Below are 26179 nucleotides of genomic sequence, written 5' to 3' on the forward strand. Positions count from 1 at the left end.
GGAATCAGCTGTATGGAAAACGTCTGCCTTCTGGGGAGGCGCTAATCCAGCCTTTGCCTGAGGCGATTGGCAAATGGCTGTGCGCAGGGTTTGGGCGGGGCGGGATCAACAGGGCGGGCTGAGGGAGCAGTTATGGCCACGCTCAGTCCCGTTCCCAGAGGCTCTGCTTCTCAGAGCCCCGGCAGCCGCTGCAAACTTCGGAGAGAAAGCTGCCCTCAGGTTCCAACTGATGCCGGATAATCCCGCTTCTCCCGTTTGAGTCTGGGTCCCTAGAGACTCGCCCGGATCTGGAGCCCAGAGTCTGAGACTCACTCCCGACAGAAAACGACAACCGCGCCCTCAGCCACCAGCCCGCTTTGCGCGCGCACCTCGGTACCTTTGTATTTTCCACACTGCGCCGCCTCTGAGCCTCGATTTGCTGTTCTCTTTCCTTCTAGTTGTAGAGTCTCTCTTCAGCCAGCCTTCCTGTGGTTCTGGGTGATGTCCGTTCAGTCTTTTAGTTGTATTTTTGAAATGGTTGTTTGCGGGAGCGGTCTCCGGTGTTTACCTACGCCGCCATCTTGGTCTCTCCCTCGGTTTTAGTTCTTCCTTGAATGTTTGGTAGAACTCCCCTGTGAAGCCGTCTGGCCCTGGGCTTTTGTTTGCTGGAAGCTTTCTGATGACTGCTTCAATTTCTTCCATAGTTATTGGCCTATTGAGGTTTTTAGATTCTTCCTGATTGAGTTTTGGAATGTTGTATTTTTCTAGGAATTTGTCCATTTCCTCCAGGTTGTCTAGTTTGTTGGAGTAGAGTTGCCCGTAGTATTGTTTAACAATCATTTGTATTTCTGTGGGGTCTGTTGTTATTTCGCCTCTATCATTTCTGATTTGGTTTATTTGGGACCTCTCTCTTTGCTTCTTGGTGAGCCTGGCTAGGGGTTTGTCAATCTTGTTTATCCTTTCAAAGAACCAGCTCTTGGTTTCATTGATTTTCTGTATTGTTTTTTTGGTCTCTATTTCATTGATTTCTGCTCTAATCTTTATTATCTCCTTCCTTCTGCTCACTCTGGGGTTTTCTTGTTGCTCTCTTTCTAATTCTTTGAGTTGTAGAGTTAGATGATTGACTACCATTTTTTCTTGTTTTTTGAGATAGGATTATGGCCAACTATCTTATTGTAAGGACATTAGATACTGGAGAATTGAAACCCATGACCTTATTATTTATTTATTCACTATATTCCCTATGCTGTATTTCACATCCTATGACTGTTTTCTAACTACAGATTGGTACTTCTTAAGCCCTTCACTTTTTCACCCAGGCCACCAATCCCACCTCACCTTTGGTAACTGTCATTTTGTTTTCTGCATTTATAAATCTGTTTGTTTTGTTTTTTCATTTAATTTTGTTCTTTAGATTCCACATGTAAGTGAAATCAGAGGGTATTTGTCTTTTATTTCACTTAGCATAATGCCCTCTAGGTCATCCATGATGCTGCAACTGATAAGATTTCATTCTTTTGTATGGCTTAGTAATATTCCATTGTAAATATGTACTACCACTTTTTTACCCACTTGCCTATTGATGGATAACTGGGGTTGCTTCCATATCTTGGCTATTATTAATAATGCTGCAATGAACATAGGGGTGCATATCTCTTTTTAAATTAGTGTTGTGGGTTTCTTCAGATAAATACCTAGAAGTGGAGTTGCTGGGTTATAAGATAGTTCCATTTTTTAATTTTTTGAGGACCCTCCTTACTATTTTCCATAGTGGCTGCGCCAATTTGCAATCCCACAAACAATGCACATCTTCACCAATACTTGTTTGTTGATTTATTGGTGATATTTATTCTGACAGGTGTGAGGTGATAGCTCATGGTTTTATTTTTTTAAAATATATTTTTATTGATTTCAGAGAGGAAGGGAGAGGGAGAGAGAGATAGAAATATCAATGATGAGAGAGAATCATTGATTGGCTGCCTCCTGCATGCCCCACACTGGGGATGGAGCCCACAACCTGGGTATGTGCCCTGACTGGAATCCAACTGTGATCTCCTGGTTCATAGGTCGAAGCTCAACCACTGAGCCACACCTACTGGGCGATATCTCATGGTTTTAATTTGCATTTCCCTGTTGGTTAGTGACCTTGAGCATCTTTTAATATGTCTATTGGCCATCTGTATGTCCTCTTCACATAGGTGTATATTCAGGTCCTCTGCCCATTTTTAACTGGATATTTTTTGGGTGTTGATTTCTTTGTAAAATTTGGATAATAATCCCTTATTGATTTATCATTGCCATCCATTGCCTTATTTTAATGAGTGAGTTCAACCTGTCTCTGTCCCACTTTTGTAACCATTTCCCTGAACAGGAACAATGCACACTGGCTTGTGTTTCATCCTTTTTATTATTCCTAATTCACACTCCTGTGCCTACTGTGGAATGCAGGAGTGAGAGGACTGAGACACAGGGAGGCAAAATAATATAAAATCTGGATCACAATAGTCTGTATAAAAGATTTCAAATCTCCTGTGAGAGGGAGTCTACCAGGCTTTTTCATAATTCAGCTCAGAGATGGTTCTCATGTGAACTGGCCTCATAGGGATTCTTCACCAACTTGACACATCGAACAATCATCACTATTAGGAAAAGAAACAGAAGAACAACAAAGGCAATGGCAAAGCCTTTGTCTACATCAATAGTGCTGGACAGGCTTGAATCATCCATGGGAACACACCTGTCCGCTGTAGCTACCTCCTCAGGTATATCTTCAGACTTGTCATATTCCTAAACAAGAGAGTATAAAACAAGTTTATTGGTTTGTATGTGTATGTATGTATTTTCTCAACAGCACTGGTTTGGCTCAGTGGATAGAGCCTGTGGGCTGAAGGGTCCTGGGTTTGATTCTAGTCAAGGGCACATGTCCGGGTTGTGGGCTTGATCCCCAGTAGGGGGCGTGCAGGAGGCAGCCAATCAATGATTCTCTCTTATCATTGATGTTTCTATCTCTCTCCTTCCCCTTCCTCTCTGAAATCAATAAAAATATGTTGTTGTTTTTTTAAAAAAGAGAGAGAAATAGCAAAAAAAAAAGTCAGCAAGATTTATTGAAGAAGTGCTTATGAAATGGATAGTTAGTATAGGTGATGTTCAAGATATGCACACATGTAAAAGCATAAAATATCTGCAGAATTTCTCCAAAGCAAAACATGAGCAAATATGTATAACTCAGAAATCAACGGGGGCTCCCTGCCCTGCAAGATCCAGGAAAAACTGTCTTAAACATCCCAATTCTGTGTTAAGTCCAAATTTTTCTCTAAGATTTTTTTCCCCCAAATTCTAAGAGTACTTATTGTAACTGACTTGTTGTGGAGTCTAGAGATTGGCTGTATGACATTGTACCTATAGTCAATGATAATATATTGTACACTTAGAAATTCAAGAGAATAGATCCCATGTTAAATGTTCTTAGCATAATAAAATACAATTTATAAAAAAGAAAGGAAGAAAGAGGTTGGCCAAAGCAGCCTATAGCAATAGAGAAAAGGGCAGAATTGAGATTGAATTGATCACAGAGGATTTTTTTACTTGAGGCCCAGATATAGACCCCACAGATAGGGACCAGCCTGGTGCTAGGATGAAATTACCTTAATAGAATGTGGCTGGACATGAACTTGGATTCAGCGTTGTAAATACTAGCCAGAGGAGGGACACTGACTCTGAGGGATGTGAAGTTATATAACTCCAGTGAGGGAACTTCTGAGGGAATCATGAAAAACCTTGAGAGGAAGCGCCCTGAGTATCATTCAAGCCAAGAGAGAGAAAATGCCAAGAGATTTGCTTTGAAAAATGGCTTAATGGATCATTTGTGCAGTGCTCTTTCAGACCACGGCATGTGCATTATTGTGTTCCACATTTCAGTGGCTTCTCACTCCCTACATCTGTTAATATCCTTTTGGACCTACTTCCAAAATATCTCTCAAATCAATTTATTTTTCTTTCTTTATTTTAAAAATACATTTTTATTTATTTCATAGAAGAAGGAAGAAGGAGAAGGAAATAGAAACATCAATGATGAGAGAGAATCATTGATTGGTTGCCTCCTGTATGTCCCACACTGGGGGTTGAGCCCACAACCCAGGCATGTGCCCTGATCAGGAACTGAACCCTGACCTCCTGGTTCATAGGTCTCTGCTCAACCGCTGGCTGGGCCAATTGCCTTTTCTTTATGCCTTCGGTCAGCACTGTACTCTAGGCCATCAAATGCTAGACTTCTGCAGACACTCTCTGATTTCCTGAAAACACGTTTAATCCCTCCAAACCACAAAGCAATCTTTATTTATTATTATTATTTCTAATCCTCACCCAAGGAGTGAGGATATATTTTTCATTGATTTTTAGAGCGAGTAGAAGGGAGGGGGGAGAGGGAGAGAGAAAGCGAAGGGAGAGAGAGGGCTGAGTCTTGGGGTACTGGCAGAGCTGTGGCTTGAATTTCCAGAGTTTGAGGTGGTGGGACCCATCATTCTGGCCAGGGTGTTTTTGGAAATAAGTGTTGTGGGGGCCACATGTTTGCACCAACCAAAACCTGGCGCCATTGGCACCGAAGAGTGAACACAACACAGCAGCGATATGCCATCTGCTCAGCCCTGGCTGCCTCGGCCTTCCCGCCACTGGTCATGTCTAAAGGTCATCGTATTGAGGAAGTTCCTGAACTTCCTTGGGTGGCTGAAGATAAAGTTGAAGGTTATGAGAAAACCAAGGAGGCTGTTTTGCTTCTTAAGAAACTTAAGACCTAGAATGATATATAAACAAAGTCTATGCCTTTCAGCGAATGAGAGCTGGAGGGAAAAATGAGAAACCGTCATTGTATCCAGCGCAGGGGAACTTGCATCATCTATAATCAGGCAACGGTGTCATTAAAGCCTCCAGAAACATCCCTGGAATTACTCTGCTTAATGTAAGCAAACTGAACATTTTGAAACTTGCTCCTGGTGGGCATGTGGGCTGTTTCTGCATTTGGACTGAAAATGCTTTCCGCAAGTTAGATGAGCTGTACTGCACTTGGCGTAAAGCTGCCCCCTCAATAGTAACTACAATCTTCCCGTGCACCAGATGCTCAATACAGACCTTAGCAGAATGTTTAAAAGCCCAGAGGTCCAAAGAGCCCTCCAGGCACCATGCAAAACGATTCATCGCAGAGTCCTGACGAAGAATCCACTGAGAAACCTGAGAATCATGTTGAAGCTAAACCCGTATGCAAAGACCATGCACTGGAACAGACCAAGAACCACAAGCTCTGGGTAGATAAAGCAGCAGCAGCAGCAGCAGCAGCGCTAGAAGCCAAATCAGATGAGAAGGGGGTTCCAGGCAAGAAGAAAGGAAAGACGGCTATTGGTGTTAAGAAGCAGAAGAAGCCTTTGGTGGGGAAAAAGGGCTGCTGCTTCCAAGAATCCAGCAGCTGGGAAGAAGCCCACAGAAAAGAAACCCAGACAGAAGAAAAGCAGCCTGCGGCATACACGAAGTTTGTTTATTCTATAAAGGTCAAATCACTTTGGACAGCTAACTTTGAATAAAAACATGATCAAAGGTAGTGAAGGGGGGAAAAAAAGAAGAAGAAAGAAAAGAGTGTCAGCAGATTGGGAAAGAAAATCCAGATGTTAGTGGATTAAACAGGAAAGGGCAGTGAGAAAATGAAGACACTAAGATTTTTAAATCATTTACGAGAAGTTCAACTAGGAAAGAAATAAGTAGAAAAGCAGCTAAATGTTTAATACAGAATCAAGTCAGATTCCTTTTCAAAGGCAGAATAGAAATGTATTGGGGAGGATGTGTTTGGGTGCAAGTGACAGAAAAATCCACTTAAGTGAGATCAAATAATACATTAAATAATCTGTTAACTTGTGAGGGCGAAGTTCAGAGTAAGGCTAACTTTAGGTATGGTTGCATCTGCAGATTCAATCTGTTATCAGGGTCCTGCCTTATAAGTTTATGATTTTTCTCAACCCCACCTTTCTTCTATGTTGATTGCACACACAGGCTTCCTAGGGGTAGCAAGAATGGCTCCAGCAAATCCAGACCTCACGCAGTCCCTCTCATGTTATCCCCTCCTCCCCAATTCCAGAGGGAGAAAGAACACTTTCATATCAGTCAGGATTCTTGTTTGCAAGCAACAGAAACAGTCTCCCTTACTTAAGCAGAAAACACATTAAAAAATATATATATATATTATTGTTTTTTTACAGAGAGGAAGGAAGAGGGATAGAGAGTTAGAAACATCGATCAGCTGCCTCCTGCACACTCCCTACTGGGTTTGTGCCCGCAACCAAGGTACATGCCCTTGACCAGAACCGAACCTGGGACCCTTGAGTCTGCAGGCCAACGCTCTATCCACTGAGCCAAACCGGTTAGGGCGCAGAAAACACATTTATTATAAGGAGATCAGGTAGCTTCCAGAATCAGGAAGGAGTACTGGTCTTATAGAACAGGCAGAAACCAAGAGAGGCCAGGCATTGGGAACCACAGCCGAAGGCAGCACAGGAAAAGTCTGGTTAGGGCACTGTTGGCACTGGGCACTACCAGCGTCGACACTGCTATTGCTGAGCACTGCTGCTACTGTCACTGGATACTGCTGCCTCTGTCATGCCCGAATTGTAAATTGTGTCATCTCTGTGTCACTCAGCATTCCGGTTCCTGGCTGGAGCATCCAACTGTTCAAGACTGAGTCACACATCAGCACCTTAGCCACCATGGGATAAACGAGGGAATATTTGGTTTCCCTAAACTTCTGTAGTGGGAATGAGGTTCTGTCTCTTACAGACTTGCATAAAGGAAGATTTCCCTCAAATAGGAAGGGTTTCTGGGGTTGGGCAGACAAAAAATGACATCTATTTTTTTGGTCTTGGCTGCCATATGCTATTTATAAAAAACTCACCTTGCCGAAACCGGTTTGGCTCAGTGGATGGAGCGTCGGCCTGCGGACTGAAGGGTCCCGGGTTCGATTCCGGTCAGGGGCATGTACCTGGGTTGCGGGCACATCCCCAGTGGGAGATGTGCAGGGGGCAGCTGATCGATGTTTCTCTCTCATCGATGTTTCTGACTCTCTATCTCTCTCCCTTCCTCTCTGTAAAAAATCAATAAAATATATATAAAAAAAAACAAAACAAAAAAAAAACAACTCACCTAAAATGTAAAGGCATGGAAAGATTTAATGGAAAAGGTATTTATTTATTTTATTTTATTTTTTAAATGTATATCTTTATTGATTTTAGAGAGGAAAGGAGAGGGAGAGAGAGATAGAAACATCAATGATGAGAGAGAATAATTGATTGGCTGCCTCCTGCACACCACCTACTGGGGATCGTGCCCGCAACCTGGGCATATGCCCTTGGCCGGAATCGAACCTGGGATCCTTCAGTCCGCAGGCTGATGCTTTATCCACTGAACCAAACTGGCTAGGGCTGGAAAAGGTATTTAAAAAAGTATACTAGGTAAATACTAACCAAAAGGAAACTGAGATGCTATACTAATATCAGACAAAATAGACTTTAAGACAAAAAGCATTATTAGGGATAGAGAGGATTAATAGATTCTAACAAAGAGTAAATAAAATTCAGAGGAAAGATGTAGCAGTTCTAAATTATATGCACTTAGGGGAATGGGGGAGGTAAGAGGGGGTAAAGGGGGACAAATGGTGACAAAAGAAGACTTGACTTGGGTGGTGAACACACAATACAATATACAGGTGATGTATTATAGAATTGTACACCTGAAACCTATATAATCTTATTAACCCATGTTACCCCAATAAATTCAATAAACATTTTAAAAAGTATAAAAAAAGAAAAGAAGGATAATCTAAAATCAATAAATTAAGCTTCCACTGAGGAAAACTAGAAAAAAGAAGAGCAAATCAAATTAAAAGTAAACAGACCACATTTGGCAGACAGAGGTGGAGCTCTTTGATCCCTCGAAGAAGGGGATAAATTATCAGGGTAAGTTGTGCTTTTAACAGACTAGAATATATGGATTGTAAGTTCCAGTGTGAAATTCAAAGGAAATATTACACAAAAATGTTAAAAAATGATTGGTACAATAATCTGCAGAATCAGAAGCCAACCAGAATTTAACTGTGAGCATCTGGAGTATATATGAAATGATGAAAAATACTGGGAGTTTTTCCCCAAGATTCTTATACAATTTAGCTTTATTTTCATAATTACTTTAAAAAATGTTCATTTGGTGCGAAAAAACACCCAAAACAAACAAACAAATAAACAAAAATTAAATTGTATATACCTAATAAAACAGCCTTAAAATAAATAAGGAAACAATAGGACTATAGGGGAGAAATTGGTAAAAAACAAAACAAAAACCCGTTAAAGTGGATAGTCAACACATTTTCTCAATTATTGGTAAAATAGGCAAAAATCAATGAAGATATAAAATATTAGAATAATACAATTAACAAGCTTGAATTATTGAACACCTGTAGAACCCTGATCCAACACTTAGCAAATCCATACTTTTTCATGTATTGTTTAATTTAGTTTAAATTGGATTTTTGTTTTATTATTATTTTTGTGGTCATCTGAAACTAAAAGTATTCTAATTTCATGGCATTAAATCCCTTTTTACTTAAAATAGTGAGAATGGTTTCTGTTTTCTGCAAATAAACCAATGAATACAAATACTAAGTTGAGTTTATCTCAGGAGTGCAGTGTAGTTTACATTGGAAAATTTGTAAATGACATATATATGTATGTATACACAGATTAAAAGATAAAAAATATGTGAACACCTCAATGGTGGCAGAAAAAGCATATGATAAAATTGAATACAAATATACAGCACCCATGTTAATATTCTTAGCAAAATAAAGATAGAAAGAAACAACTGTAACTTGATAAAGGGTATCAACCAAAAATGTATAGCCAACATCCCACCTAATGCTTAAAACTTGAAAGGTTTTCCATTTAAAATCAGGAACATGACAAGATGTTACTATCTACTTTTATTCAATATGATTCTGGAGGTTCTAGCCTGTGCAGTAGAATAAGATAAAGAAAAAATAGGCATAAGGATTTAAAAAGAAGAAACAAAAATGTTAATTTTTCACAGATATTATTGCCTATAGAGCAATCTACAGAAAATATGAGAAATAAGCAGAGTTTAGCAAGGTGTCTGGATAACATAGACAAGACAATTGCATTTCTAAATGCCAACAACAAACAATAAGAAAATGTAATTTTTAAAAAGGCATTATTGGCCCTGACCAGGTTGCTCAGTTGATTAGAGCATTGGCCTTCTATGCCAAGGTTGCAGGTTCCATCTCCCATCAGGGCACATATAAGAATCAACCAATAAATGCATAAATAAGTAAACAAGTCAATGTTTCCCTCTCTCCCTTCCTTTCTTTCTCTAAATATCACTAAATAAAATTTTTTAAAAAGGCATTATTTACAATAGTACAAAAATATAGAGGGTATTTGAAAATATAGATATAGAGAACAAACCAATGGTTGCCAAAGGGGAGGAGGTGGGAGAATGGGAATTTTTAAAAAAACCAAACAGTAGGGCACATAATTATCTTTTTAAAAATTAAAAAAAAAAATGCATATGGTATCCTAGATCATATACAAAAGTTTGGACATATTTTCATTTTGCTTCCAAAATCCTTCTTGATGTATTTTATGGGCTTTTAGCCACAGTAATCTATTAGCCAAAGTCTTCATTAGAATGGTCCACACTAACTCAATGAAACCTGATATAATGGAGCTTATTATCCTATAATTATAATTTGTATTACAATGCCTAGTTTCCCTAATTCATTAGTTTTTACTCATCTTCCCCCACATGAGTTTTCAGGGCTATGCAAACCCTACACACATGAGGAATAGGTGATATATCACTTCTGTGGAATGAACTGAGGAATTCTGGGAGAGTACTTATAAAAAAAATTTTTAAACAACAACAACAAAACCCACAGTTGTTGCAGTGAGTTGGACTCTAGGCTTTCCAACTCTGCTTAAGCTACATTTATTTTTTCCCCATATGTGTGTGTCTAATTCATCTTCCCCAGTGCAGATCCCTGCTAAGCTCCCTGCAGCTTCTTCCATCAAACTAATGTCCAGACTTCCAGGATATCCTGCCTCATGAAGGTAGGGGGATAGGCAGGGCTTATCTACATAAATAGAATTTAAGTTGTTTTAAAACGGAGGTAGTTGGAAATCAAACCAATACTGATAGCTATCAGTTGTCCTGAGATAAGAGAAGTCTTTTAATTTCCAGGATGAAAAAATGTTTTTGATTGCTAAAACTCTTTGTGAGGAAAAATAATTCCTGTGAGAAACTAGAAAAATTAAATATATCAAATTAAACTTTTCATTATTGCATAATCAGAAATTGGTATCATCATTGCCATACACACTGTGGGATACCAGTACTCATTGGCTCCAGAGATCAGTTTGTGTGTATGTGGAGGGGCGGGGGTTTCCTCTGTCAGAGAGAGAGCAAATTAGAAACCCCTGCTTGTCCATGCGATTCTTTTCTTTCTTTCTTTTTTTGATATGTTTTTATTGATTCCAGAGAGGCAGGGAGAGGGAGAGAGGGATAGTACCCTCAATGATGAAAGAGAATCATTGATCGGCTGCCTCCTGCCCACCCCCTACTGGGGATTGAGCCCGCAGCCTGGGCATGTGCCCTTGACCGGAATTGAACCTGGGACACTTCAGTCTGCAGGCCGATGCTCTATCCATTGAGCCAAACCAGCTAGGGCATCCATGCGATTCTTGATTTTGGAAGGGTAAAGGGTATTCTCTCCAGATAAGTGAACCCCCAATAAGAATAATTTAATGGCAATCATGAAATGTAACATGGTGGTGAATAACATGGGTTCTGGAGCCAGTTCCTCTGGATTTGGATCCTAGCTCTAGTAAAGCTTGGTGATCCTGAGCAAGTTACTTAACCTTTCTGAGTCTTGGTTTCCTCACCTATAAAATGAGGATCCTATATAATAAAAGCGTAACGTGCAAATCAACCAGACAGAGGAACGACTGGTCGCTATGATGCGCACTGACCACTAGGGGGCAGACCCTCAGCGCAGGAGCTGTCCCCAGCCCGCAGGTCCCGATTGCCTGATCAGGGCCTGCCGGCCAACCTCTCGGTCCCTCCCCCAGGCTGGCAGGTTCCGATCGCCAGATGAGGAATGGGGAACTGGGGGTGGGTGGCGGCGGATGCCGGCAGTGCCAGGCCAAGGCAGGTGCCACACACAGAGGGCAACTGGCAGCGGCGGCGGGGGGCGGGGCCAGCTGCAGGCAGCTGGGGAAGATAGGCCCTGATCACAGGCCAGGCCTAGGAACCCTACCTGTGCACGAAGTTTGTGCGCCGGGCCTCTAGTAGCATCTAAGAATCCTATGAGGTAGATGTTGACATTAAATAAATAAATGCATGTAGAACACATAGAATAGTGCCTGGCATATATCATCTGCTATGCACGTGTTTGCTATTATCATCCTCTTAGGTTTACTATGTTCCTCATTTTTTTCACCTTTTCTCTTGCTATGGAGTGTCTGAAAGTTAATGCCACTTGAATTTTTTATTCAGTGGAGCACACTCTTCATATGTCACAGTTATGCAGTATTGAAAGTACCTGACATCAACAGCAAAGAGAAGCTAAGATGGTCTGGAGCCCTTGGTAGTGCCCAATACAGCATATAAGACCCATGCAAACTCAAGGTTATTCATCTAGATATACATAAGAGCATAGTGAGCCCTGAGAGCCAGCGCTTACAAATCTGCAGCTAAGTCAGCTCTTCTTTTACCTAACACTTCCCAGAACCCAGAAAGAATCGGTCACTTCTTCCTTTTCTTGTGTTCTCGTCCCAAATAACTTTTTCTCCATCTGTAATATCTTATGTTTCTTAAAACAAAAAAACTTTAAACAAAGACCCAGCTTTTCTCTCCTGGCCATAACTTTAGTGTGAATGGAGAGATGATGATCAAGAAATACAATAATGAAGCTTTCTTATTATAATCTTCAAATCAAAGACATCCTCTGGCTAATAGGACCAATAAAAGCCCTCCCACCCCCCTCACTTGCCTCAAAACAAGACTATGCTTAAGATATACCCTCTCAAATGGAAGTTTCACTTTTCGCCCCACCCCCCCAAAAAATCTAAGAAAAAAAAAGTTCTTTATTTGTGTCAGGTATTTCCCTAGGATTTCCCAAGCTTATAGAAATGTACTGTTCAACCTAGAAGAATTGTTGGAATTGTTCCGATAAAACTATCACCAGGAAGGCACTACAGGTCGTTATTTACCTTTTGAGAGAATGACATTCAAGGCTGGCTGTCGCTAGAGCAGTCTCCTCCTACTCGAGTCCATCTCTTGGCAGCCTCTCGTCTTGTCAACCCCCTCCTATAGAAGGAGAGTGTTTGGTAGCTCTCTCCCTTCCTCACTCCCACACAGAGGCTTCATTAATAGTTCAACTAAAACAGGATCAAGTTTCAGACACTCCCACAGTGAGTGAGAAAATGATCCCGCTAGATTAAATTGGAGCCTAGATCAGTAGAAGAATATTTCCACAGCTCTGCCAGGGCTGGGGCAGCCAAGGTTAATGGCGCCAATGATACCTTCTAAGTAGGATCACATGAGTGGGAGAAGGTGGGTTCCTAGCCAGCTATTTGGTCTATTCAGTCATTCTCCGGATTGGCAGCATGACATGGAAAATTGTTAGAAATGCACATTCTTGGGCCCTCATCCCAACCTTAATGAATCAGAAACTTGGGACAGGTTGGCATCGGTGTTTTAACCAATTCTTCCAAGTGATTGTGCTGTATGCTCAAATTTGAGAACTACTTGTCAACAAGATCAGTGAAACTCTAAAATGTCTCCTTTTCCTCAGAAAGTATTTACTTAGGACATCTGGATCAGAAAAGTCAAAACGATTTCATTTAGCTTTAGTTATTATACGTGTTCATATATACCTTGAATGCAAAATTTACTACTGTTTCCTCTAAGGTTTTATTTGGTTCATTATAAAAACTTCTATAGGATGTGTGTGTGTGTGTGTGTGTGTGTGTGTGCGTGCGTGCTCTCATAAATATACAGAATACTTATGGAGGGACACACTGCAGGGCTTCTAGATGAGGAATGGGTGGCTTATATTGTACCATGTGTATATTATCTACTCAGAATTTCTTTTTTCAAGTAGATAAATTTTCAAAATATCACACCTTAAAAAATAACACTCCTGAAAAATGTGCTATATTTAATAAATGTTTACTGAATGTCTATCATGTGTCAATCGCTGTGCTAGATGCTGGGGACAGAATGGAGAATAAAGTACAGTCCCTTTGGCTTCTAATGCCCTGCTCTTTCCAGGTTGCCTCTCCCTTCTTCCATAATCTGAAACAAGCATTGTTGAGGCATCCTTTGTGTGTCCTTTTTCATATTTCCTTTAACTTTGGTGCTGTCATTCTCTGCAACTACTAGTCTCTTGCAATTGATGCACAGTTTAGATCTCCTGGGCAGATGTCCTGTGATTTTATATGATTAATAAGCATTTTTACTTGGCTGTCTCACCAAACAGTCCACCAACTGAGCAAATCTGAACTTCTAGTTAGCACCCTGTTATTGATATCATCCAGAAGCCTTCTTGGATATCGCAGCTTTCTTTTACTCCATACACAGTTACATAGAAGGCCTTGTTGGTATTGTCACAATAGCATTTATGGCAATCATTTCCTTTTCAGTATCTAGTCCTTGAAATTCCTCCTCTGAATTTTTGCAGTAGCTATTTACCCAAGTGGATTTCCTGCTTCTAGTCTCTCATCTTCCCAAAATAACCTGGATCAGTGTTCTTTAAAATTTTAACTGCCAGGAGTAGGGTTTCCGGATAAAAGATAAATAATTTTTTTAGTATAAATATGTCCTATGCAATATTTAGAACATACTTTTACAAAAAATTATTTGTTGTTTGAAATTCAAATTGGCCAATCTGTATTTTTAAAAACACATATTTTTATTGATTTCAGAGAGGAAGAGAGAGGGAGAGAGATAGAAGCATCAAGGATGAGAGAGAATCAGTGATCAGCTACCTCCTGCATGCCCCACATTGGGGATCTAGCCTGCAACCCGCTTTGCAGCTGTTTAATTATGGAAATAATACAGTAATAGAATCGACCTCACGGTTTTGTTGTGAGGGTTAAGTGAGTAAATACATATAAAGCAGTTTTAGTCAGTGTCTGGCCCGAAGAACTCAATGCTTCCTATTATTAGAAAATAAATCTGTGCAGTCCTTATTTTATCACTTCCCTACTGAACACCCGTCACTATATCCCCATCTTTGACCAAAGAAAGTTAAAATCTCCACTCAGTCAAAATACCTTCTTGCCTTCTGTTTCTGACTGTCGGTATCTCCCTTACTAGACGGTGAGCGCCCAGATCCTCCTGCCCTACCAGTACCATAGCAGACATTTAACAATTAGTTACTGAACTTTTTTTCACCAGGGACAAATGTCCTTAAAAAAGGAAAAACTATAGAAAGTATTACAGATCACCATATGAAGTTTAAGCATTAGAGCACCTAACGCGGGCTTTACAAAAACAATCGTCTGCAGAGTGGCCAACGGGGCGAATCCACTACCAAGCGAAGCATTTTAGCAAAATTGTTTTTCACTGACGTTTCTCATCACTGACCTCTGACGCCCAAGAGGTGGGATTAGGCAGACAGCTGACTCCTTCCTCGCCCTCCCTCCGCCACTGGACCGGCCGGTTCAGTGGCCAGCCCTGCCCGTGGCCGACTTGGCGTTTCTATTGGTCAGTTTCCCCGAGGAGGCGGGCCCTGGCGGTGACCCCGCCCCCTGTGGGCGGGGCCTCCCGCCGTAGGGTCTGGGGACGGTGGGGGTTGTTGTGGCCGCCATCTTGGGTTCCGCGGTAGCGGTGGCGGCCGTAGGGTGCCGCGTCGGGGAGTGGCTCTTCCCTCCTGCTCCCCCCACCCCGCCCCGCTCGGTGGCAGTGGCTCCTCCCACCAGGGGGGAGGTGGCGGGACGGCGGTGGCACCTACGGCTATGGCGGCTACAACTGCTAATCCCGGTGAGGAGACGGAGGACTGGGGCTCCTCGAGGGGAGGAGGGGCTGACGGGGTTGGCAACTAAGGTGGACCCTGGGCTGAGGGGCCGTCGTGGGAGCTGAGGGTACGGGGACGCGTGGGGGCCGGGAGGGGGCCCTGGGGGATGGGATTGACCTGGGGGAGGGGCCGGACCCTGGGGACTTGGCGGAGACTCGAGGTGGAGTGGGAGGCAGCGGGCGGGGGTTGGGGGTCCCGTACCCCGAGTTCTGTTGGGGCTGGTGTTCGGTAGGGTCCGCCTTCAACCCTCTGCCCACGGGAGCTGCTTGACGCCAAGTAGCTGGGTAGAGGGGTTCCGTTTATTTGAAAGTAGTTTGGACTCATGAACACTGGACCACGTTGCTGTTTATCTGAGATGGTGCTTTCTAACGTTTAGCTTGAAATTTAAAGTTAAGAATATTCGTTCGCACGGCTTCTGTAGGCTGTGCCCTGCCCCCCCTCCCCACCCCACCGCACCCCACCGCACCCCACCCCACCGCGCCACGGGCTGTCCTTGGAAACTCGCGTTTATGCCTTAGAGGTGCCTTGTAGAGTCTTCAGCTGCCGGGGCGGAGGTTTGTGAAATGGTTTGAGGTTCAGGGCAGCCCTGAACAGCCAGCATTCAACAACCCACGTTTCAGTGCTGTGAGGTGCGGGTCGCAGCGTTCCCCACTTTAAAAGGAAAGTTCCGTTCCATGCCATTTCTCAATGAACATCTCTTCCAAAGGGGGAGCTTGGACATTGGGAAAAGAGACGGAGCGAGGTGGAGCGCATCAGGTCTAGACGGATCAGGTCGTCACATTCCTAGTCCCAGGCCCCTTTCCACTATATTACGGTTACTGACCCATAGGAAGTGTTTCATTTTAGGGGTCCCAGTTTACCTGGGCCATTTTCTTGCAAAATGAAACCCCTTCTTAGGAATCCCTACCTCTAATAGACTTAAGAGGTGGGGATGAATTTCTTGAAAATACAGCGTGGAAGGGATCCAGTGCTGTTCCCACGCTGCAGTTCAAATCGGGTTTCTTTCGTGTCTGCAAAGTCGGTATTATTTTGCAATATCCAGGTTTTGCTATAATAGTTGAATCACTGTGAAATTTACTCTTTCCTACCACATTTCTGGGAATAGAACTACTTAAAGCAGTTATTTTGTCACATGTCAATATCATATTTTTAAATCTTTTAAGTTTTTGTTTTTTTGTAGAGGAAAAGAAGATAAAATTCCATTGTAGGAAGTGCTTAGTGATGTAATCAAATCGGAAAGATGCTATTATTATAGCCTGATAGTAAAATAACCTAATTCCTATCTGGGGAGTAAAGAAACAAGATTTTAAATCGATAACACATTGCAAAATACTTATATAATCCTAGTCAAGTTGCAAAGCATTTCTGTTATCAAGACGTTGCCTGGGTAAACAAGTTCAGTGCATATGTCCGAATTTTTTTTCCCCCCCAATAGTGTGGGTGGGGTTGCTTTATTTTGTTGTGTGTGTGTGGTTTTTTTTTTTAACAGTAACCGGAATGACAATCACTTGACCACATTTTCATTAGCTGATTAATATCAGCTTAAATCTGTAAGCAAAAAATATTGTACATGTGTTGAATCCTTGCTAATGAAACAGTTGATTTTGTTTATTGACAGTCCACTTCTGCAATTTTTAGGTTTATTGTTTGATGTTGAAAAATTCTTCAAACTCTTCCAAGTTATTGATCTCATGTTCAGCACATTATAATTAAATTAGAAAGTGTATTTTTTCCTTCATTTCTTTTGCTACTTTATATCAAAAGAGTGATCCTAGATGCATTGTGGACTTTTAGTAGCCTGCTGCTTTTTGGTAAATGAGGACCATGAAAGGAGGGACACAGAGTGGAAATGTACTGTGCTCGGTAGAAAAAAAAATAGTCTTCAGGTCAGAATTCTTTGTCGCATGGTCAAATCTTTTCTTAGAGCCATTTTAGGGACTAGCGACATCATACCTATTTCTTTGATTTTTTTCTACTTTTTTTTGCTGGTGGTTCTTTCCCTACAGTTTATGTTCTGTCTTTACATATGTCTGCAAAGGGCTTTTGTATTAATTAACTGTTCTCTCTAAGCTTCATTTAAGTTAATTCTTAGCATTAATAATAATGCTTGATCATTTTAATTGTACTTGGAGTATGATTTAGGGCAGTGATGGCGAACCTTTTGAGCTCGGCGTGTCAGCATTTTGAAAAACCCTAACTTAACTCTGGTGCCGTGTCACATATAGAAATTTTTTGATATTTGCAACCATAGTAAAACAAAGACATATTTTTGATATTTATTTTATATATTTAAATGCCATTTAACAAAGAAAAATCAACCAAAAAAATGAGTTCGCGTGTCACCTCTGACACGAATGTCATAGGTTCGCCATCACTGATTTAGGGACTCTTGGTGGGCCTTCAATATCTTGCAGGGGACCTGGTTTCTTTGCATCTTCACTGTCTTAACATGATGCTGGATCAAGAGAAACAGTAAGAAACGGTTTATACTCTACTCTCTAATAAGAATTATGCTGGCCCTATGGTTTGGCTTAGTGGATAGAGCATTGGCCTGTGGATGAAGGGTCCCGGGTTTGATTCCAGTCAAAGGCACATGCCCAGGTTGTGGGCCTGATCCCCTGTGGGGGCGTGCTGGAGGCAGCCAATCAATGATTCTCTCCCATCATTGATGTTTCTACCTCTTCTTCTCTGAAATCGATAAAAATACATTTTTAAAAGGAGTTATGGTGAAGTGATAGTTCTAATATGATGATGGCTTTTTTTCTACGTGAATTGATAATTCTTTATATTCTATTATTTTTTACTAATTCTACTTCCATTGGCAAATAGGAGTGGGTGGGTATGGCCCATAAAGTCTTAGGCTGTATTTTTCTTATCAATAGAATACTAACAATTTTTAGGAATACTTTTAAAATTGCATGTGTGATTGACTAAGGTGCTGGTAGGGAAGAGAGTAGGCATTTGATTTACAATTCAGTATTCAAACCAAAGATGTGAATGAGTTTGTAGGAGTATAGGTTTTTCCTCCCTTGATTCTGGTATTCTCTTTAGTAGAGTTCTTTTTTTGTGCTACCATTAGTACCATTTATTGTGGATGGAGAATGTGGTAGAAGGCAAAGGAAAGAATACTGTTAGGGTTTGTAAGGCTGACATTTAGGAAAAAATGTCCTTTTCACATAATTTTTGCCTACATAAATTACAGTTTTAAAAGCATCAATTAACAATTTATGCAGTGTAAAATTAAGATGCCCAGATACTCTTATTCTATTCTATTACAAAACACTTTTGAAAAATTACTAATTGAAATATAATTAACATTTTTGAAAAAGAACCTTAATCTGCATTCTTTTTATACTATTAGATTTGTGGCATTAACCTGAATCTTCTCCATTTTCTTAGAAATTAAGAAGTAAATACTTCTGCTTTCTTGCGACTCTAGTTTTGTTGTTGTTTTGAAATAGTGGTCTCAGCTTAGTTTTTCGAATTCCAAACCTACCCTTCTATCAGCCCAACAGATGAAACTAATATGTTGTCTTATGGTTGTTTTGTGAAATTTTTTTGTGGTTTTCTGCTATGGATCACTATCTTATAATGCAATAACAATAGGAATTTCCACAGCAGTTGATCTTCAAAAACTAAATTGCAACACTCGAAACAAACCCTTTTTAAAATTATTTTACTTAGGCCATGACGTCTTGTGGGTATTTAATTTCAAAACTAGTAAAATTTGAACTAAGCTTTCTTATTTAAAAGACATCTTTAGTTGAATAATCTTTAACATACTCTTTTTTTTGTGCTCACCAATGTTACCTCATATCTATTTCCCTTCTTAACTTTATCTTTCATGATAATCACAGTTTTGTATTCTTTTATTTATTTATCTAGTTATCACATCTTTTTTGCATAAAATATTTTGCATGTAATATTTAAAATAGCCATATTTAAATGTTTAAACATCTATATATTTAATATTATTTTAATCATAATTATCCATGCATATATTTAACAACTGTTCTACATATTGTTGCAAAAACAGCAGTCTTCTACTCCATTCTCTCAGTTCCTTCCCAGTGACAACCATTTTTATATCTTTTAACCAAATTTTTTGTTTAATTAAATGTCCCTGAAGTAAGACTCCAGTTTTCTTTTTTTTCTTTTTTTTTTAAAATATATTTTATTGATTTTTTACAGAGAGGAAGGGAGAGAGATAGAGAGTTAGAAACATCGATGAGAGAAACATCCATCAGCTGCCTCCTGCACATCTCCTACTGGGGATGTGCCCGCAACCCAGGTACATGCCCTTGACCGGAATTGAACCTGGGACCTTTCAGTCCGCAGGCCAACGCTCTATCCACTGAGCCAAACCGGTTTCGGCAAGACTCCAGTTTTCAAACTGAAGGGGCCAGACCAGTGAATGAAAACAAATCACATCAAGGCATATTATCATGAAATTGCAGCATCAAATGCAAAGAGCATCCTATAAGCTCCAGAGAGGGGGAAAAAAAAAATCGGTCCGTTCAAAAGATCAGGAATCATCTTGGTCTTGTTTCTTAGTGATCACACAGGAAGTAGAAGACAATGAAGCAATGCCTTCAAAATTCTGAGGCAAAATAATTTCCAACTTAGAATTCCCTATCTAGGCAAACTATCAAGTAGTGAAATAGAAGAAAGGTATTTTCATACATACATCCAAGGTCTCCCTTACACTCTTTTTCAGGAACTCACTAGACTCTAGTGACTAGAGGATGTGCTTCTCCAGTAGGAGAGAGTCAACCAAGAAAGAAGAAACAGTACAGGAAAGAGGCAGGACCTTCGGAGAAAACAAGCCCTCATTTTACATACGTTGCAGTTAGTTTCCCAGTTTTCAGTTTGACCCTCACTTTCTTCTTTGCTCAGTGTTCTCCAGGCTGGAGGACCTCTGGTTTACATTCTCCAGAGAATAAATCAGTCTTTTGACAGGGTGAAGGAGGGGCAGTTTTTCTAGAAGGAACCAGAGAGGGAGAGGATCTGGGAATCTACCTGCTGCTTAAGCAGAAGTTGAACCAATCCTTTTAATTTTGGCTTTTATTCATCCTGCACACCCCCACTCCCCCACTCCCTAATCCCATACTCCCATTAGTCACCAGTTCCTAGACTTTGGGGGATTTCACCATGCAAATTAGGTTTTGTTTTCTGCTTTTTTCCTTGCTGGTTTAGGAGTGAGTTCTTGTGGGTCTACCAAGGAAGTTGTTTCCAGTTTCCAAAAATTTATTGTTCCTTTCTCCCTCCCACTTTTCTATCCATGTGGTTTTAAATTGTATAAAATTGTTTTTCTCATATATATGTATATATTTGGGGGGGTGGGAGAAAGTAAAAGTTTATGAATACATTTAATCCACTATTCTTATTAAGTTGCATAGTTTTACAATTTTAGAGGTTCCTTTACCTTTTCATTCTGCTATGATACTAATTTAGGCCTTTATCACCTCATTTTTTATTAGTCTAATTCATCTTCCTACTTCTGTTACTTCAAACTTTAAATTTATCAGATTAATCTTTTAAATTATATTTTCTTATCACTCTGACTTAATGGTGTATTATATCTTTCAGTTGTTGAATCAGATCTAAGATTTTATCATGGCATTCAAAGCCTTCTCACAGTTGGGTAGCACTTGACATCTTATTTTTTTCTCCCAAATATAGACTCTAGGCCAGCTGTGGGCAAACTACGGCCCGCAGGCCGGCCCGTTTGAAATGAATAAAACTAAAAAAAAAAAAAAGACCGTACCCTTTTACGTAATGATGTTTACTTTGAATTTATATTAGTTCACACAAGCACTCCATCCATGCTTTTGTTCCGGCCCTCCGGTCCAGTTTAAGAACCCATTGTGGCCCTCGAGTCAAAAAGTTTGCCCACCCCTGCTCTAGGCTCTTTGTAGGCCTGTTTTCCCTATAGCTCTTCACAGCTATTTGCTCTGCATGTCTTTTTGTCTATGTGGACTGTCTCCTTTACTTTTTTTTTTTTTTAATATATTTTATTGATTTTTTACAGAGAGGAAGGGAGAGAGAGAGAGTTAGAAACATCGATGAGAGAGAAACATCGATAAGCTGCCTCCTGCACATCTCCCACTGGGGATGTGCCCGCAACCCAGGTACATGCCCTTGACCGGAATCGAACCCGGGACCTTTCAGTCCGCAGGCCGACGCTCTATCCACTGAGCCAAACCAGTTTCGGCTCCTTTACTTTTTTGAGGCCCTGCTTGACCTACCTTTTAAAACTTGCTGACTGGCTCCTGCCTGCCTGTTTCCTTTGGGTTTTCCTTCCTATTGAGGACCTTCTCTGCACTAGGGACTATGCCAGACCTTAATTTAAACCATGCCAGAGCCATCTTTTCTTTCTCTAAATTCTTCTAACTATTAGGTCCTATGTAAACCTATTACTAAAAGTATGATCTTTATTTTTTTAATGGGAACATTTTGCTTTTTCTTAAGAAAGTTATTTATACTGGCTATTTAAAACTTACAGGATGAAATAGAAAAGTAAACTTATAAATTAGTAAAAATTTGAAGGATTGCCAAAACCCAGTGCTAGTGGAGGTATGGATAATTTGTTACTGATGAGGCTCTTAATTGGTATAACCTTCTTGGAGGGTAACGGGCTCCTTTAGACCCAGCCAGTCATTCAGAAATTTATTAGTATGGGAATACTACTGGCATCTGTGCATACACGAGGATATTCATGGAAACATTTATGATGGTGTCAGGAGCTATGACCAGTCAGCTTACAATTCTGTAGGAATAATTTGTCTAAAGAAGGCCTGATGTCTTCATAGAAGATGTTTTTTGTTTGTTAATCCTGACCTGAGGATATTTTTTCCATTGATTTTTAGAGAGAGTAGAAGGGAGGGGGAGAGACAGAAACATCAGTATGAGAGACAAACATCAATTGGTTAAATCCTTCACACTCCCCCACTGGGGCTGGGGATTGAGCCTGCAACTGAGGTACGTGCCCTTGACTGGAATTGAAGTTGGAACCCTTCAGTCCACTAAGCCAAACTGGCTAGGGTGACTTATGTTCTTTATTATTTCCTTCCTTATGCTTGCTTTGCATTTGTGTTGTTCTTTTTCTAGATTCTTGAGGTAGAAACTTAGATGGTTGATTTGACTTTTCCTCTTTTCCAATATATGCATTTTAGTGCTATAAAATTTCCTCTGAGTACAGCTTTTGCTGTGTGCCACAAATTTTGCTAACTTGTATTTTCATTTTAGTTCAGTGTATTTTTATTTCCTTTGAAACTTCCTCTTTGATTCATTTATTGTTTAGTAGTGTGTTTAGTGTCCATGTGTATGGAGACTTTCCTTTTATTTTTTTGTTACTGATATCTAGTGTGATTCCATTGTAGTTGGAGAACTATAATCTATGATTTCAGATCTTTTAAATTTGTTGATGTTTGTTTAATGGCTTAAAATGTGGTCTATCTTGCCACTTGAAAAGATGTGTATGTGTTGTTGAGTGGAGTATTTCTATAAATATTAATTACCTAATGTTAATGTTGTTGAGATCTATATCTTTGCTGATTTGTCTCTCTAATTCCATCAATTTTTTAAAAATATGTTTTTATTGATTTTTAGAGAGAAAGTAAAGGAGAGGAAGGGAGGAGAGAGAGAGATAGAAACATCGATGAGAAACACTGATTGCTGCCTCCTGCAAGCCCCCTCTTGGGAATTGAGCCCAAAACCCGGGCACATGCCCTGACTGGGAATCGAACCAGTCGTGACCTTTTGGTCCATGAATCGACGCTCAACTACTGAGAGGCATGTTGAAGTCTCCAACTATAATTATTTTCTCCTTTCTGTCCTGTCAGTTTTTATATAACATATTTTTCAGCTCTTTTGGTTGGTGTGTATACACCAGTTGTCTTCTTGGTGGATTGAATCTTTATTATATAATGTCCTGCTTCGTCTCTGGCAATTTTATTTGCTCTAGAGTTTGCTTTATCTGATTATTATTAACACTCCGGTGTGGGGTGAATTTCCCGCCAAAATATAAGATGGCGCGGGCAATTATTTAGGTTTCCCGCGCAAAATCAGGGATTTTTATGATACCTATTACCCCAATGGGTATGAAACGGTTCGCATACGCAGGTAGGTATCTTTGTGAACGGCAAACAAACAAATATTTGGTAATACGCAGTTACAATCGGCCCGAGTTTACACGTTTCCCGCACTCCACCGCAAATCTATATGAACCGAGTTAAGACGGCTCCCGCGGAGTACGCGCAATTCACGCGAGCCGACTTAACTCGTTTCCCCCACTCCAAGTGTTAATATAGCCACTCTTGCTTTCCTTTGATTAATGTTTACATGATATATCTTTTTCCATTCTTTTACTTTCAACCTGCCTCTACTGTTATATTTAAAACAAATTTCTTGTAGACAGCATATAGTTGGATTATGTTTTTTAATTTGCTCTGCCTATCTCTCTATTGTAGATTGGCATTTAGACCATATACATTTAATAACATTATTTAGGCCATTAACATTTAATAAAATTACTGGTATGTTTGGGCTTAAGTCTGCCATTTTATCTTTTGTTTTGGTCTTTGTTTCTGTCTTTGTTTCTTTATTTTCTTTTTTTTTGCCTTCATGTAAATTATTTGAATATTCTTTTAGAATTCTATTTTGATTCTATGTTTGTTAGTGTATCTCCTTGTATTTTTTTTTCTTATAATTGTTGTAGTGCCTATTGCATTATATAAACATAACTTGTTCAGTCTATTGGTGGCTTCATTTTACCAGTTTGAGTAAAGTGTTGAAATCTTACCTTTCTTTACATTCCTTTACCCTCTCCATTTATAATTTCATTGTATTAAGTATTTTCCCTGTATACATTTAGAAACAGCATTATAGTTTTTGTTTGATCTATCAAACATAATTTAGAAAACTCAAAAGGAGTTTATTGATTTTATCTATATTTTTGCATACTGTGTTCTTTCTTGATGTTCCAAAATTCCTTCTTTTGTAATTTCCTTTCTGTTTAGATAATTTTGTTTAGCCATTCTTTTTAGGATAGGTCTGATGACAAATTTTTCTTAGTTTTCCATCATCAGAGAATGTGGGTTTCCCTTTCATCCTAAATGATGTTTTCACTGGGTATAGAATTCTAGGTTGGCAGTTCTTTTCTTTCAGAACCTAAAATAATGTTGTATTTTCTTTTAGCTTTCATATTTTTGATGAAAGATATGAATTGTTTTATATTTGAATTGTTTTCCTCTATAACTAAGGTGTCATTTTTCTCTCGCTACTTAAAAAGTTTTCTTTGTCTTTTGGTTTTAGAAGTTTACTTATAATGTGTATTGGAATGGATTTCTTTAGGTTTATCCTTTAGAGGTTTACTCAACTTCTTGAATCTGTAGGCTACATCTCTTGCCAAATTTAGGAAGCTTCAGATGTTATTTTTCAGCCTCACCTTCTTTCTATTTTCTTTCCAGGGCTCTATAATGACAAAATATGTCTTTTGTTATAGTTACATAGATCCCTGAGACTCTGTTAATTTGTTTTTCTGTTTATTCCCCTTCACCCCCAGTCTATTTTATTTCAACAAGCACTGTGTTAGTGCTTGTTGAAGCATTTTTGTCATGGCTGCTTTTAAAATCTTTGTCTGATACTGCTAACATCTGTGTCATATTATTGTTGGCATCTATTGTTTGTTATTTTTCATTCGATTTGAGATCATCTTGGTTCTTGGTATGATAAATAATTTTTTAAAAATTGAAGCCTAGATATATATTTTTACAAAAAATTAATAAGGGGATATTTTTGTGTTAATGTTATTTGATATTGGATCTTATTTAAACCTGTTTTAGCTGGCTTTCACTAGCACCACATTGGGGCTGGGTGATGAGGAGTGCTGCCTTGTTATTGTGAGGTGGAAATAGAATTCCAGGTTCCCTACTAAACCTTGTTGACACCTGAGGTGGAGGCTTCTTGTTACTGCTGGATGGGGATGGAAGTTACATCTCACGTCGTCTCCACTGACACTGTATGGGACAGTTCATTTCCAACCAGTGGAAATGAAAGTTCCAAGACCCTACTTGTCCTCTGACACCATTTCAGGCCTCTGTTACAGCCTCACAAGGATGGATGTTTTGCCTCCCTACTCAGGATGTTTGCTGGCAGGGTGCAACTGAGGTCCCGATTTTCCTCTGGTGTTTGGCTGGGGAAGAGATTGTTATCTAAGAACTTTCTGTCTTGGTAAACTGCCCATTTCCTAGTCCTATGGCTAGAGAGAGCAGGCTTTTGGGGGAACTATTTGTAGTCTGTACCCCTTCGTGTCGCCAGGTTGCTGACTTTTTCAGCCCTGTGTCTGGGATATATGAGGCACTAAGAAAACCCAGGGGAACTTATCAACCTATCATTCTTCAATCATATGGTATTAGCTCATCTGCTTTTTCTTCACCTTTCAGAGTATTCTTATGTTTGTTTTATAGATGATGTTCAGACTTTTAGTTGTATTTAGCAGGATGAATAAGGAAACGTACATGTACTCCATTGCCATGGGAGCAGAAATAAGTATGTGACATTTAATAAGAAAATTTTGTAAAATAAATTAATGGGGAATGGAGGACTTTCCTATGATAATTTAAAAGGTACTTTAAAGCTGTTGTAGTCAAAAGTGCTGGGTATTGATACAAGAGCAGGAAAATATATTAATATAGAATAGAAGTGTAGAAAGATCAATTACCTATAGATACTTAAAGTTTAATAAAGGAATCACTTCAGGTAAGTAAGGAAAGGCTGGGCTATTCAGCAAATGATGTTAGAATAGCTATCCATTTGGAAGAATACAGTAGAGTCCTATTTTATGCTAGGTAGGCAGATGGTAATAAATTCCAGATGGATTGAAAATCTAAATATGGCCCTGGCCTGTATAACTCAGTTAGTTGGAGTGTCGTCTGTTCATCAGAAGGCCCCGGGTTTGATTCCTGGTTAGGATACATACCTAGGTTTTGTGTTTGATCCCTTGTTGGGGTATGTGCCGAAGGTGGCCAGTTGATGTGTCTCTCTCACATTGTTTTTTCTCTCTCTTTCCCTCCC

The 26179-nt window shown here is 39.8% G+C and overlaps 2 protein-coding genes and 1 pseudogene across 7 annotated transcripts in view; 2 read left to right on the forward strand and 1 right to left on the reverse strand.

The window, feature by feature from the left end:
- Positions 1-2310: 2310 nt before the first annotated feature.
- Positions 2311-14741, reverse strand: CTXND2 (cortexin domain containing 2). 3 transcript variants are annotated; one of them, XM_070396701.1, is made up of 3 exons: positions 14674-14738; positions 12294-12390; positions 2311-2766 (listed from the first exon to the last, which is right to left on the reverse strand). In XM_070396701.1, the coding sequence occupies exons 2-3, from the start codon at positions 12309-12311 to the stop codon at positions 2548-2550; spliced, it is 237 nt and encodes a 78-aa protein (XP_070252802.1). In that variant the 5' UTR covers positions 12312-12390; positions 14674-14738; the 3' UTR covers positions 2311-2547. The 3 variants fall into 3 exon arrangements, with proteins under 3 accessions (XP_070252802.1, XP_070252804.1, XP_070252803.1); XM_070396703.1 differs by lacking the exon at positions 12294-12390 and having other exon boundaries at positions 14674-14741; XM_070396702.1 differs by lacking the exons at positions 12294-12390; positions 14674-14738 and adding an exon at positions 11339-11380.
- On the forward strand, positions 3747-5549 carry LOC138996093 (large ribosomal subunit protein uL4 pseudogene; annotated as a pseudogene).
- Positions 14742-14888: 147 nt separating the features above from the next.
- ARNT (aryl hydrocarbon receptor nuclear translocator) overlaps positions 14889-26179 on the forward strand; it is a 56221-nt gene continuing 44930 nt past the window's right edge. For 2 of the 4 annotated variants that reach the window (XM_070397254.1, XM_070397256.1), the window contains exon 1: positions 14889-15069. In XM_070397254.1, the coding sequence (XP_070253355.1) occupies positions 15045-15069 (25 nt within the window). In that variant the 5' untranslated portion in view covers positions 14889-15044. The remainder of the gene's footprint in view (positions 15070-26179) is intronic. The other 2 variants (XM_070397253.1, XM_070397255.1) reach the window with 1 other exon arrangement.

The sequence above is a fragment of the Myotis yumanensis genome, unplaced genomic scaffold (assembly GCF_028538775.1).
Source record: "Myotis yumanensis isolate MYYU_CA2020_CCGP unplaced genomic scaffold, mMyoYum1.0.hap1 SCAF_17, whole genome shotgun sequence".
In the NCBI taxonomy this organism is placed as follows: domain Eukaryota; kingdom Metazoa; phylum Chordata; class Mammalia; order Chiroptera; family Vespertilionidae; genus Myotis; species Myotis yumanensis.